Genomic DNA, 15,176 nt, shown 5'->3' with positions numbered 1-15,176 from the left:
CTGCTTATGCAAATTATATTTTTGCTAGTATTGTAGAAATCTATGGGTGTATTTTCCATTGCACATCTCTCGTCTCTTCTCACACAAAAGTATTTGAATTATTTTAGTATGAGATGCGTGAGGCCAACAGAGCACTGCATGACACATTCTTTATTTTCATGTATCAGTTTGTGAGTCTGTGTACTCCGTTTTTGTTCTACTAATTGTTTGTCTCAAACCAACAGGGGTTGACATGTGTGTTCTTTCTCGAGCAGCAGGCGCGCTTGTGCTTCTGTTTCATAATCAACAAAATGGCTGCAACAGAGCAGCATGAATCACACAAGAGATTCAAACCAGGACAAATGGTGGAACAGAAAATGAATGTCAAAGAAAGACAGAGAGAAAGGGAGAGAGAAAGAGAGCCACAGAGAGTTCAATGCATATACTTACTATATTATAGCACTTTCCACAGTTTTGAGTTCTTTGTTGAAGCCCTTGTCAATTACTGTTTTTCTCTTTTCCATCCACTGCATCCAATCAGTAACATATTTACTCTGTCCTCTTTTGAATCCCATATTGATATTTTTTAAAAGAACTATACAGAGATAAAACAAACACTATGTTGAGACCAATTTTAGAGATGAGATTATTGTATTTTCAAGGTGATTATGATTAACAATACTATAGTAATGGAATTAATTTTGATTGTCACTAACGGATGATCTACAGTATATGTAATATTGTCCTGATTTTAGTGACAGTATTACTTATTATTTTCAATGTGGGGGGAAAAAAAAGTCAAGTAAGCACAGTGCTGTTAAACCTGCAGTGTTTCTCACGTTTGTACAGAATGGGAATTATTCTGGAAGAGTGTGTGTGTGTGTGTGTGTGTGTGCGTGCGTGTGTGTGTGTGTGCGTGTGCGTGCGTGTGCGTGCGTAAACGTGATAGAATCAATCCTGGCTTATCTAGTTTAGGCAGCTCTAATAGGCTGCAAGCTCCTGACGTGGTTTTTCTAATGAGACGTAGGCGTGCTATCCCTTTGGGTTCTGTTCTGTTCTGGGCTACAAACAAACAGGAGGTACTTTATCTGAGCTTGTAAATGCAATGGATCGCTTGTTCAAAGAAGCTGCTGCCAAAAGTAACTTGTCTACACGTGCTCTTCTTGGGGTTTTTATTATAATTATTATTATGAATACATTCATGGATGTTTTACACATCGTTTGGTTGTTTCTGAATCAGTCGTTTAATTAATAAATGAAATAAACTACATTTGTTTGTGACGGACTTGCTGGTGGGCAGTGTTGATTTTGTCGACTAAAACTATGACGAAAAATGTTTGTCGACTGCGTTTTTTTCACTGACAAAAACTAAATAAAAAACAAAATAAAAACTATGATGACTGAAACTAAGACTAAATATGTTGACAATTTCGTCAACGAAATAAAAACTAGACTAAAATGTTGGGGAGGGACTAGTGGAGAAGAGAGTAATTTTATGTTTGGTTGCTCTCAGGCGCTGCGACGCGTTGTGAGCTTGTAGATCTGCTATTTTCAGCACGCAACCAAGTGTAAAATCAGTCATTACGATGCCATCAAGGCCTGCAAAAATACATTTTAGTTGAATAATCAACTGTAGATTTAGTCGCCTAAAATCTTATGATATTTAGTCAACAAAAACTTGACTAAAACTAAAACTTTTCAGGTGACTAAATTATGACTAAAAATACATATTTTATTCAAAAGACTATGACTAAAACTAAATCAAAATTTGGCTGTCAAAAACAGCACTGCTGGTGGGTGCTCCATCTCTCTCTCTCTCCCTCTCTCTCAGGCCTTTCCTCTCTCCTCCTCTCTAAGGTGCTATTTTTAGTTGCCCTGGTTTCCTCTCTCTCTCTCTCTCTCTGTCGGTACATGAACTACATCATCTCTGCTCTTTAATTGTTCAACCAGCAGAGCTCTGTGCGGAATGCTCTCCTCGGACACGCTTCCCTTCAGAACCATGTATGAACTGTAGTTGTCGTGCGTTTCAAGGGCTCTTGCAGCCGACTGCACATTTATCACAGAATACGGTTGACATGCAGAACAGTTCTAATAGAAGTATACAGTTAATAGGCATTTGCCTATTACGGTAGTTTAACCACTTTCTGCTTGGTGTCTGTACTTGTAGCCAGCATTTCGTTTCTTCTTAAGTGTCACACAATTGCAGCTATTTCCGTGCGACACTGTTGTACAGTAAAATACAAAATAGGACGAGTGGTTAAAGGGATATTCCACTTAAAAAAAAGAAAAAAACAGGCTCAGGGCCTACCGGTATCTCCACATACACATCCATTGTAACTTCAAACTCCATTTCAACCATGATAGATTCATTGAAAACACCCATTATTTTTCTGATGACTCATAATACCATACTAATACGTGAGCAGGCCATCTTTTTTCGATAATATTTTTCTTTTATTTTTTAATAATTTTGTTTTGTATTTAATTTTTCTCATTTTCTCAAAGTTTTTATTATTAAAAATTGAATGAAAAGGGTTATTGAGAAAACACAGCCTGCTCACGTATTAGGAGTTTGAAGTTACAATGGGTGTGTGTGGGGAGAGGCCCTGGGCCCTGGGGCCTATTGAATGAAGTAAATTAAAAACTGTTCAGGGTGTTCATAAAAGCCTGATTAGATGATAAAATGACCAAAGGTTTTTTTTGAAAGTGGAATATCCCTTTAAACACAGTAAACCTATACTCACTATAATGCTATTTGTGATATCATTCTCTAAATTGGAACCTACACAGTATGTCTGCATACATGCGTATCTCCTCTGTCATTCATTTCTCTACTACTGTCACAGGTGTTTGTTCACATGATTTTCACTGCAAGACCGGCTGATGAACACACAGAGAGCAGTGGGGGGGGGGGGTTAAGGAAAGGTGACAGCCAAGCCAGCTTGTATGTGTGTGTGTGTGTGTGTGTGTGTGTGTGTGTGTGTGTGTGTGTGTGTGTGTGTGTGTGTGTGCGTGCGTGCGTGCGTGTACGTGCGTGCGTGCGTGCGTGCGTGCGTGTGTGGCTCACAGATGGTCATTTAGCCTCCCAAGGAGAGTCTTGTGTCTAAAACATCGTTTAACTTGGACAGGCGCTGCTCAAATCCCTGTGCAGCCATCACGCTGCCCACACTGTCTCACCGAGTCCTGCTGCAGTGTTTGATTTCTCACTGAGCCGTCATCTGCTCAGCTGCAGTTACATCTGATCTGATTAATAATCATCCGTTGTCATTTTGTCAATGCAGAGAATGCTGGAAGATGAGCTTGGTCACTGGCCAAACACGTCAGCACACGCGCACACACGAAGACCCGCACATGTCACACACACACACAAGCACGCACGCACGCACGCACGCACGCACGCACGCACGCACGCACACACACACACACACACACACACACACACACACACACACACACACACAAATGCATCTGTGATTCAAGTTAAAGGGCTAGTTTTGGATTCAGATTTTACTGTGAAATGTCCATGGCAACTACTTGCATTTTGTAGCAATTTCTCTTGTAGTCGTTTCTCAGTAACTCAACTGGTTCAACCCAAAGATATGAAATACCAAAGATAAAACACGGAACTATCTATTTACCCGCTTTCAGCTACAGTAAACATGTTTCTCTCTCTCTCTCTCTTTCTCTCTCTATCGAAACAGAGGCTCTAAACTAAAACTAAACTGACTCAGCAACAACAAAACCACAATATGGCAGAATTGGACACGAAGAGACGGAGGAAGGACACAGACAAAGCAATAATCTATACTCTGTTTCCTGTTTGTACAAGTCATTTAAAAAGCACGACTATAATGATGATTGTCAAATGCATGAAGATGCATAGAATGTATTGTTCTAACAACTAAGTAACATTTGCAAAGCCTGTAGCTGAATTTGCTTTAACCCACTTAGGCATAGAATTATTGAATGCTTTGGCTATTGAAAAATAGCAGATATACAAGCTCACAGCTTGTAGATCTGCTATTTTTTTTAAAGTCGTGAAAATGTGTGCAAATCTTTGAATATATGTATTTTTAAAGCGAACATTTGTAACTCAAATTTTGCTTCTGGGTGGTCCCTGGAACTAGATATTTTGAGATGCGGGTCCGTGGCCAAATAAATATCAGTGTGGGGGTCCTTCACATGAAAAGGTTTGAGAACCACTGACACCGTAGTCTCTCAAGAACAGACTAACTGAGCTCCAGTTAAGTGAAAAGGACCTTTTCTTTAACGATGGCTAGCCAGATTGCTGACATAGAAACATAGGGTTTTTCAAAAAACCTTAGAAGGGTTCAAAAGACACTTATAGAATCGGGTCAAAATTCCAATTTTCACGATTTTTCAAAAATAGCAGATCTACATCTGCTATTTTTCAATAGTTAAAGCATAAAATAATGATACACAATAATGTGTACCCGTTCTGAATAGGTTAAAGTTGTTTGTTTCGGGGATGAGCGGAGCGAAATGGACGCAGTCCAAATCAAAACTGGAAACCAACAAGGACGACATGGTTCGAACCAAACCTGGATATCCAGGCAATGGAACCCTAAAGTCCGCAGTCCCCCAGGACTCCACTGTATATTTACGGCCCCCCCCCTGTTGTCTCTCTACAATAAATATCGGTTTAGTGTAGTAGCTCAGTGTTTCTCAACCTTTTTTTTCTGCATGGGCACACTTTTCAGGTCCCAAGAATCCATGGGCACACCAACATAATACGGGGGTGTAAATATCGTCACTGTCGGGAAGAAACCTCGTATCTCCAAGTTTCAAATGTGTACGTTTCTTCGCAAAGTAAAGCCCTGCTTCATCATACAAGGCCGTCGCACAGCGGTAGTGAAAACAGCAGATCTACAAGCACGCACCGCAAGGCGTTGTGTGCTTGTAGATCGTCTGTTTTCACTAGTTTAAATCATTTTTAAATACAATACTGGCGTTCAAGCAGTTTCAAAGGGCACACTTGACCCTTCTCAGGTGCACACCAAAGGTCCCCAGGCACAGTGGGTGAGAAACACTGTAGTAGCTATTTTCACCGTATGTCCTTCCCCGGAATACGGACATGAGGGTTCAAGTGGTACAAAGTCAGCCCCCGTTTTGTATGTTTCTGTGTGGCCTCGGTGGAAGCCGGTTGTTTCTGTGTGGTCAGTCCAGTGTTCCCAGCACCAGAGACGGCGTCTATTGGAGGACCTTGGTGTTGATGTACTGGCAGAGGCAGAGAGACGCCACACTGCAGTGATTCATTCGAGGTCGAAGACGCTGAGGGCACGGACCCGACAACCTCTCGGACATCAACAGCCTCACGTAGGTCGAGCTGTACGTCATCAGGAGCTGGTGGGCTTTGACCTGCAGGAGACACATAAATATGATGAGAATGTACACACTTTTTTTTAGTAAAGCATCCTCACAGACAGTAGGGAGCTGTGTGTAGGGCAGGGGTTTTCAAAGTTGATGACGGGGCACCCTGGGGTGCCGCGACGGCAGTCCAGGGGTGCCGCGAGATAATTTGATAATATTTGGAATTTATTTGGCCACTTGGACACAAAAATATTTAGTATCATTTTAAACTTGAAGTACAAAGTTATTTTCAGTCAATTCTAACCAAAATGGCTATTATCTCAACGTTTTCCTCGCAACATAATCACTAAAATATCGTCACTGTCGGGCAGAAACCTTGTATCTCCAAGTTTCAAATGTGTACGTCTTTTGGTAAAGCAAAGCCCTGCTTCATCATACAAGACTGTCGCACAAAACTAGTGAAAACAGCCGATCTACAAGCATGCATCGCGAGGCGTTGTGTGCTTGTAGATCGGCTGTTTTCACTAGTTTAGTACATTTTATAGATGATACAAAACGAACGGTTTTTAGACAAACAAGGTTTCCACCCGACAACGACGATATGCTATAAATATAAGGTGCTGGGAGTGAAAATTATGTAGGGGTGCCTCGGATTAAAAAGATATTTATGGGGTGCCCTGAGAGAAAAAGGTTTGGGAACCCCTGCTGTAGGGCATGTAAGGAATGGCATCATCTGTATTGTTTAAAGCAAGGGGGTTTCAACATTTTTCAGGCCGAGGATCCCTTAGCTGAGACAGAGATGAAGCAGGGACCCCCACTACATATGGTATACAATTGTGTTGCAGACTTTTTCATAGATTTCATAGATAGCTTCATAGGCTTGTTTGACAGCATCATCAGCGAATATTGGATTCATGTTTAACCACTTAAATCGTCAAAACTTGAACTTTCACTCTATACTTGGTCTGCTCTCGAAAATAACTGATCTACAAGCTGTCAACGTCTTGCAGCGCAGAATAGGGATTCAATTGGTTTTAAAAAAAGGGGGGGGGGGGGGGTAAGAAAGTTCCTATCATACAATGATTTGGTGGCACCCCTGTAGTAACTCTGAGGACCCCCTAGGGGTCCCTAGCCCCCTGTTGAAAACCCCTGGTTTAAAGCAATGAAAGTATCCGCCTTTCTGCAAGCGTAAATAATCCTTTTGACCACAGATTAAGCAATAAAATAGCAAAACATGTCTACATCTAAACTGTAAAATATTTCAGATAAACTCTGTCACTATGTTATGTGGGGTGAATCGTGGTGTTTTTCTGCGAGTGCAAAGAATCCTTTTGACAACGTCTAAACTGTAAATTAAAAATGTAAATCTTCATCAAACGTTTTTCTCTCAGGGCACCCCATAAATATTTTTTTTATCCGAGGCACCCCTACATTATAATTTTCACTCCCAGCACCTTATATTTATAGCATGTCGTCGTTGTCGGGTGGAAACCTTGTATGTCCAAAACCGTTCGTTTTGTATTTATCATCTATAAAATGTACTAAACTAGTGAAAACAGCAGATCTACAAGCACGCAACGGGCGTTGTGTGCTTGTAGATCGGCTGTTTTCACTAGTTTTGTGCGACAGTCTTGTATGATGAAGCAGGGCTTTGCTTTACCAAAAGACGGACAATTTTTGAAACTTGGAGATACGAGGTTTCTGCCCGACAGTGACAATATTTTAGTGATTATGTTGCAATGAAAACGTTGAGATAATAGCCATTTTGGTTAGAACTGACTGAAAATAACTTTGTAATTCAAGTTTAAAATGATACTAAATATTATCAAATTATCTCGCCCCAGGGTGCCCCGTCACCCACTTTGAAAACCCCTGGCGTACAGGCCAGGGTTTCTCCAGTACCTGGGCAGGCGACGTGCTTTCAGGAACGAGGCTGTAGTTTGTGGTGATCTTGGTGTCCTCCCGTTGGCTGGAAGAGTTCCCCGTCTCCTCCCTGTCCGTCAGCAGAGGCCTCTCTTCCTCTGAAGCCCCCTCCGCCCCCGACCACCTGACCACAGGGTCAACAGGCTTGACCTCTGTCACCAGGACGAGATGGGACATCCTCTCCTTCAGTTTCTTCTGGTAAAGAAACGGTAAGAAAGGGTCATTTCAATGCTTTGTTTGAAGGACAAGGATGCTTTTCTCTCAACCTGGGTTTATTTTCTTATCAGTTATTATACTATATGATCATTTTAACATTGTTTATTATAGCTTATGATCAGTTAGGATCCGTTGTTATCAATGTTCCATGCAGCAGTTAAATCCACAACAGCCTAACTTATTTTTAGCTTTTAAAACTGTCCGTTTAACCATTATTGGCGATTTATATGCTATATAATGTATGCCCAAATAGCTTCTCTGGACACAATACAATAATAACAATACGTTTATTTACACTATAAAATCTTCAACGTTTTCAGGCCTTCTCATAGATTCCATATAGTTTCACAGTTTGACAGCACAATCATCGATGTATTTTGGATTCATGTCGATTTGCGTTTTGAGATATTTAACCACTTGAACCGTCGATACTTAATAAACATGACCTTTCACTCCGTACTTAGTCTGCTCTTTTCCCCCTCTACAACAAACCCCTTTGCTGAAAATAGCCAATCTAAAAGCTCACAACTCCTCGCGCTGCGAGGCATTGTGAGCTTGTAGATCTGCAAATTTTTGGCTCAAGTTCTCAGAATATGGACACTAGGGTTCAAGTGGTTAATATAAAAACGATCCTCAGATGAATGCCACAGAGTTACGTTTTTTTATAATTGTGACATCTTGAGTCAGTTACAAACATACATAAACATTTACATATCTTACCCAAGTCAAGGATGAATCACAGGATGAGATAACAGAAATGTACTGTATATACAGTATAATGTTCTTAAAATGATGTATAATCATCTTAGAATAAAACTGGTCCACATTTAGCTGGGGACCCCCTAGAATCCTCTCGAGGACCCCTGAGGGTCTACGAGTCCGAAGCCCACATTGAGAACCGCTGTTCGAGGTGGCTCTCCCCTATGGCAGTGTTTCTCAACCACTGTGCCTGGTGACCTTTGGTGTGCCCCTGAGAAGGGTCAAGTGAGCTCCTTGAAACTGCTTGAAAGCCAGTATTGTATTTATCATTTTAAAAATGATTTAAACTAGTGAAAACAGCCGATCTGTTTTCACAGCCGATCTAAGGATTATATCTCCAAACTGGCCTGGGAACGCCTCGGTATACTCCCAGAGGGAGTGGAGGAAGTTGCTCAGGATAAGGGAATCTGGAAGTCTCAGTTGAAACTGTTACCCCCGCTACCCGATTCTGGATAAGCGGTTGAAGATGGATGGATGGATGGATGGATAGAAAACAGCCGATCTACAAGCACACAACGCCTCGCGGTGCGAGGCATTGTGTGCTTGTAGATCTGCTGTTTTCACTACTGTTGTGCGACAGCCTTGTATGATGAAGCAGGGCTTTACTTTGCGAAGAAACGTACAAATTTGAAACTTAGAGATACAAGGTTTCTTCCCAACAGTGACGATATTTACACCCCCGTATTATGTTGGACATGAAAAGTGTGCCCATGCAGGAAAAAGGTTGAGAAACACTGCCCTATGGAGCCTCGCCGTGATAAATCAATAGAACCGCAGTAGAACTGAGGCAGTGACAGCTGTATGCTCTACTCACCTGGGTGTCGTTTGCCACGTCGCCGCCGCTCTCCTCCAGAGCTTCTGTCAGTGTCCTCAAACAGCGGGACATGTCCCAGTACACACACATCAGCTGAGACGGGGGACGAGAGGAGAGGAGAGGAGAGGAGGGAGGCATAGAGGGACGGAGATGCAGAGGGATGGAGAAGAGGATGTTGAAAAGAAAGTGAAAGATGAGGAGAGTGACAAGAGGAGACTGAGTTCGTGTGGCTGCTGAAGTCGTCGGTAGCCTGCCACTGAATGTGTTGCACGTTATCACAATAACAATAATGTTTGAATAGAGCAGGGGTTCCCAAACTTTTTTGTCTCAGGGCACCCCATAAATATATTTTTAATCTGAGGCACCCCTACATTATAATTTTCACTCCCAGCACCTTATAGCATATCGTCGTTGTCGGGTGGAAACCTTGTATGTCCAAAACCGTTCGTTTTGTATTTATCATCTATAAAATTTACTAAACTAGTGAAAACAGCAGATCTACAAGCACACAACGACAGTCTTGTATGATGAAGCAAGGCTTTGCTTTACCAAAAGATGCACACATTTGAAACTTGGAGATACAAGGTTTGTGCCCTACAGTGACGATATTTTAGTGATTATGTTGCGAGGAAAACGTTGAGATAATAGCCATTTTGGTTAGAACTGACTGAAAATAACTTTGTACTTCAAGTTTAACATGATACTAAATATTTTTTCAGGTGTCCAAATAAATTCCAAATATTATCAAATTATCTCGCGGCACCTCTGGACTGCCGTCGCGGCACCCCAGGGTGCCCCGTCACCCACTTTGAAAACCCCTGGAATAGAGGATATGCTAGTGGCAACTGAGTGGCAACAAACTACTTTTTGGCCTTGACATCCCATACATCCAAACAGAAAAGTCCTGTCTGATTGCATTAAACAACGTTAGACGACGTTAAACTCACTTTGCCACTCGATTTGCAATTGACTTTATGCATGCGCATAGTCGCATACCTAGAGGTACTTATACCAATGAGTACCAAAGCTAGGGTATGGCAAAGATGGGAGTCCTCATGGAAAAGAGGCATTACATTTTGTATAACACGGTTCCATTGTGAAAATAGCAGATTTCACAATGTCTGAAAAAAACAAGTTTTGTCAGCATTTTACAGGTTTCTACAGTTTCTTGGGCTGGATGTGGCAGCCTGGAACGGTTGTTCAAGTGCAGCTAAACTTGGCATGTTAGTAAATGTGCCACAATTAACAATAATGCATTGCACCTGTGCAGCTGACCTGCGGAACCTGGGAATATACCATTTTGTCAAAATGGGGAGAATACAAGTGTGGAGAATATAATTATAATACCTTGTTAAAGTGGCATTTTGTTACATTTTGCATTTGTAGTTATTTTTACTATTTAACAACATAATAACCAGCACAGATCGACAAAGAGACATTCATGGATTTATATTTATTTATAACTTTTATTTCCCCCCTGGACCCAGGGTATGGCAACTGCATACCCCTGCCATACCCAATTGACGCCCCTGCCTTTAAATGAACAGTGTGCTGTACCTGTAGTGTTCCAGTGCAGTTCTGGACCCAGTCGGCCACGCCCACTAACAGTTTGTGTTTACTCAGGCTCTCGTTGACTTGTATCAGACGCACATCCACATTGATGTTGATCTAATAATGACACGGGAAAGAAACGCACAAGGACCATAAGGGTCTATTTAGCTCATTGACTATCACTCAGAGTATATAGAGCTTATGGAACCGAATAGAACAGGGCGCCACTTCTCCATTGAACTCAATGAATTACGCACTATTTTCCAAAGCTTGGTTTTGAGGATTCATTTGAAAATTCTAGCTGAAAATACTTGATTGACAAGAAATTGATTTATAAATAAAAAATGTAAACATCCATTAGCTCTTCAGTGTGGTTTTGCTAGCCAATGTAAAATGCAAAAATAAATGGTATTTAGTATTTACAATAGAAGAGTCAGGGGGAGGTAAGGTTAGGCCAAGTTTAATGTTACCAGTTTCGAGACGAATCTGGGTTGAACATGATCTTCTGTGGAGAATCTGGAGATGCCTCTGGTGTTGTAATTGTGGACATCCTTGACGTTTTGGAGGTATTTTGTCAAGTACATGGGTATCTTAGTGGTGTAGTAAAGCAATAAGCCACAAGAGGCGAGTGGTTACCGGGGCAGTATACACCGGCTGAGAGGCGTTGGGAAACACGAGGCGCAGCTGAGTGTTTCCGACCCTCTCAGCCGGTGTATTCTCCCCCGGTAACCACAAGCCTCGCGTGGCTTATTGCTTTTCTAAAACGGTCACAATATTGCAACATGAATATCATAGCATTGCATTATTTAAAGAAAAAAAGTACACTTCTCCGCCACCAGGAAGAGACATATCCTTGCGTTTACCAGCAGGAACGGGACTTACGGAAGCCAGTGTGTTTACAAAGTCACGTCATTCTTTTTGCAAAAAACAAATAGGGAAACAACACTTGTGTTAGATCAGTCTCATGTTAAGAACCATATTCGATCCATAAACATGTTTATTTTCATCCAGATTTAGCTGCTATGTATCACATAAAAAACGCTAGCATAGCAACCTAAGCTAAACAGCCGAGTGGTGCCTGGAGAATAGAGGGCGCTTGTTGCCTTTACAAGCCCCGCCCGGAGCCATTCAGTCACTGTCCTATGCATGCGGGCGGTGCTTAGAAGCACCCGCACGGCAGGATTTGAGAGGAAATCAAACGCTCGCTTCTCTAGTTCAGCCTCACGGCACAGTGGAAAGAAATAACGCACCTGGCTTTGATATAAACTGATTCAAGGTATGGGTTACAGTCTCAGGTATACCATGGCACCCAGCCAATCAGAATCAAGGAATGGAACTAGCCGTTTTAGAATGTATCTTATACACCAGGCCCATTGCAAGATGCTGTACTCTGTCATTATGTCATAAAGTCACGTGTATTATGTTTAGTTTCAACGTATTGCGAATACATGTTACTATCAAAACCTCAACCAGCTGTCTGTCTCACATGACCCTCTTCTAGCGCCACCATGAGGCAGATTCTTGCAAAACACATTTTTGGACACTGCTCCTACACATTTTGCCCTAAAATCACGCAAATCGGTACACACTTGCTCTACACTCATGTCTTCAACACGGATCTGTCCATATAGCGCCACCTTCAGGACAACTTTTTTCTAACACATTTTTGGACACTGCTCCTACAGATTTTGCCCTAATATCAGGCAAATCGGTACACAGTATGTCTACACTCATCTCATCAACATGGATCTGTCCCATTTAGCGCCACCATCAGGCTGATCAACACATTTTTAAACACTGCTCCTACACATTTTGCCCTAAAATCACGCTGCGACCTGACGGGCGCTTATCTCCCGATTAGGGAGTCTTACTGGTTAGTACCTCTTTGCTACGGTGGTGGAGGAGGAAGATGATGGCGGTGGTGAGGAAGATGGCGATGAGACTGACAGACAGACACAGGACCCAGTAGTCTGTGACGGTCAGGTAGAGGTGGAAGGTGGAGAACGCAGCACACCACAGCACCACATACAACACCTGGAGGGACCAGAGACACTGTCAACACACCGTCAAACAAATAATACTGGCAATATGCACTTTAAATAATACTGTCACTGCACTGTAAATAATGCTCTCAATATACACTGTAAATCAGGGGTTTGTTGCGACCGTCAGGTTGCAGTTACTATCAAAACCTCCACCGCCTGTCAGTCAGTCCGCCAGTCCGCCTGTCTGTCTGTCCATCTCGTCACGTCACGTCACGCCGCGTCATGTCACGTCACACTTTTCCCCTACTCATATCTCCGTCACCGTTCCCCCGATCCATGCCAAACTTTTCACACACACTCCTTGGCTGCCAAAAAACTAACCCAAACCCCTCATTTCTCACATGGCGCTCTTCTAGTGCCACCATGAGGCCGATTCTTGCAAGACACATTTCTGGACACAGCTCCTACAGATTTTGCCCTAAAATCACGGGAAGCGGTACACAGTAATCTCTACAGTCATGTCAACAAAATGCACCTGTCCCATCTAGCGCCACCATCTGGCCGATTTTTTAAAAACACATTTTTGGACACTGCTCCTACAGATTTTGCCCTGAAATCAAGCAAAGCGGTATCTCTAAAGTCATGTAATCAAAATGGATCTGTCCCATTTCCCATAATCCCTCTTGATTGGCTACCATCGCCTTCTAAAGTTTGTGTATGCGACCTGACGGACGCAGTTACTGGTTTGTTTGTTTGTTTGTTTGTTTGTTTTTTCAGGCCAAAGACCCCTTCAAGGGCCTCCACAGACTACAAGAGTTTGTGCACGACCAGATTTCATGATGGATCGCTACCCCGCTGTGCGCTGATTTTCAAACATGTTAGATATTTTCTAACGTCGTGTGGGTCGTAAAAAAGCCTATTAACATATCAGCCAGGCACTTTCAACACTTGTGAGCAATCTTGCGAGCAATGCGAGCAATCTTGCTCCTCAAATGCCACAACATTGCGCACAAACTCTTGTAGTCTGTGGAGGCCCTTAGCTGAGAGAGAGATGAAGCAGGGACCCCCTGTTGAAGACCCCTGCTGTAAATAATACTGTCAGTGCACTGTAAAGTAGGTTTAGGGTGCATTGCATTTATCTCACTGCTAATCATAGTGACGTATTCCCTGTCGTAATACGGTGTCACTCGTTATAAAATATCCGATCCTGCTCACAACCCGCCCCACTATTTTCGGAAGCCGCACAAATCACAGTGTGGTGTAACCTGACTGCGCCAGATGATAGCAGCAGTGCGTCCGCTCTGCCTACTACCATCTGGTACTGCTCCGGCAGACTCGATGTAAGGGGCGGGCCATTTTTTGAATTGTTAAGCAGGTGATTGGATGGGGCCGTCTGTCTATCACAGTCTGGGAGTGCCAACTCCAACCACTAATATTGGCTTGTCTGCATGACGTTACACCCAGAATCCGCCTCCTGGGTTTCCACGTGGTCTGCAATCAGACTCTATTGGCTCAGAGCCGCTCAGAGCCCGCCCGTAGCTGCCGCTGATTGGTCCGGCCCGGGGCTTTACGAGTGTTATCAACTCTCACGGAGAGAACTCAGATGGTAAAGTAGGCTATGCACTACTGCCACCATCTGACGAAAGTCAGGTTAAGTGTGGTGTGGATGCAGAGCGAACGTACTTACTGGAGCCAGCATGAAATGGAAGAGGGCGGAATTGAATGTCATGTATCTTCTGACCGAGGGGACATCCAGCGCTAATCCCAGAGCAGCCTCAAAGTCCTGCACCGGAATCTAATGACGGAAGACAAAGAGTCTGACACTGTCTTTATAAGGTTAGGAAGTTATTTGTAGGTTTATGTCTTTAACTTTGTGTGTGTGTGTGTGTGTGTGTGTGTGGGTGCGTGCGTGCGTGCGTGCGTGCATGTGTGTGTGTGTAGATGAAGATAGTTGTTTGTTGACCTGAAAGCCATCTCTCTCTAGTATGGCCCGGCAGATTGAAAGATCAAAGGTTGGGTTTAGCATGGACTTGCACGGTACGGCTAACACACATTGACCTGAGGGAAAGAGAGAGAGAGGGCGAGACAGACAGACAGACAGACAGAGAGCTCTGGTTGATGATACCGGCTTCAGGCCATCAAGCATTATTATCAATATATACTGTATATATATATAGTCAATACATCATTAAACATGGAATTACATATTATCTTTATTACAGTGGAGGTCTCGATGACTCTTCATCCGTTTCATTGTCTTATTAAGATTGCTTTTGTTTGTCATTTAGCAAATAAGACATTTAGGGCGCTATTTTTGTCCATGCCTTACCCCATATCCCTAAACTTCTTTGCCTTTTTAAATAGTTGAAATAGCTGATCTACAAGCTCACAACATGTCGATGTAGATCGGCTATTTGAAGTATTTGAAAATGTTTTTCAAAATAGTAAGAAAAGCCCAAGAAGTTTAGTGATAGGGGGTAAGGCATGGACAAATATATAGCTGTCTGTCTCTCTCCATCTCTCAGGTGGGGGTACCTTGGAAGCTGACAAGATAGTGTCAACCACATAGCGAGTTACCATTTTTCAATAACTAACAAATCGCTGCCACATAATTACAG

General features: G+C 42.6%; 1 protein-coding gene across 1 annotated transcript in view; it reads right to left on the bottom strand.

The window, feature by feature from the left end:
• Nucleotides 1–4,637: 4,637 nt before the first annotated feature.
• tmem268 (transmembrane protein 268) overlaps nucleotides 4,638–15,176 on the bottom strand; it is a 12,498-nt gene continuing 1,959 nt past the window's right edge. Inside the window, exons 3-9 of the mRNA XM_080735063.1 lie at nucleotides 14,522–14,616; nucleotides 14,246–14,353; nucleotides 12,455–12,607; nucleotides 10,580–10,690; nucleotides 9,023–9,115; nucleotides 7,213–7,428; nucleotides 4,638–5,358 (exon numbers count right to left, since the gene is read on the bottom strand). Of these exons, the coding sequence (XP_080591189.1) occupies nucleotides 5,191–5,358; nucleotides 7,213–7,428; nucleotides 9,023–9,115; nucleotides 10,580–10,690; nucleotides 12,455–12,607; nucleotides 14,246–14,353; nucleotides 14,522–14,616 (944 nt within the window). The 3' untranslated portion in view covers nucleotides 4,638–5,190. The remainder of the gene's footprint in view (nucleotides 5,359–7,212; nucleotides 7,429–9,022; nucleotides 9,116–10,579; nucleotides 10,691–12,454; nucleotides 12,608–14,245; nucleotides 14,354–14,521; nucleotides 14,617–15,176) is intronic.

This window comes from Nannobrachium achirus (assembly GCF_963921795.1).
Source record: "Nannobrachium achirus genome assembly, chromosome: 10".
NCBI classification, from domain to species: domain Eukaryota; kingdom Metazoa; phylum Chordata; class Actinopteri; order Myctophiformes; family Myctophidae; genus Nannobrachium; species Nannobrachium achirus.
The sequence above is the reverse complement of the archived record's forward strand: the minus strand, read 5'-3'. Positions and strand labels throughout refer to the sequence as shown.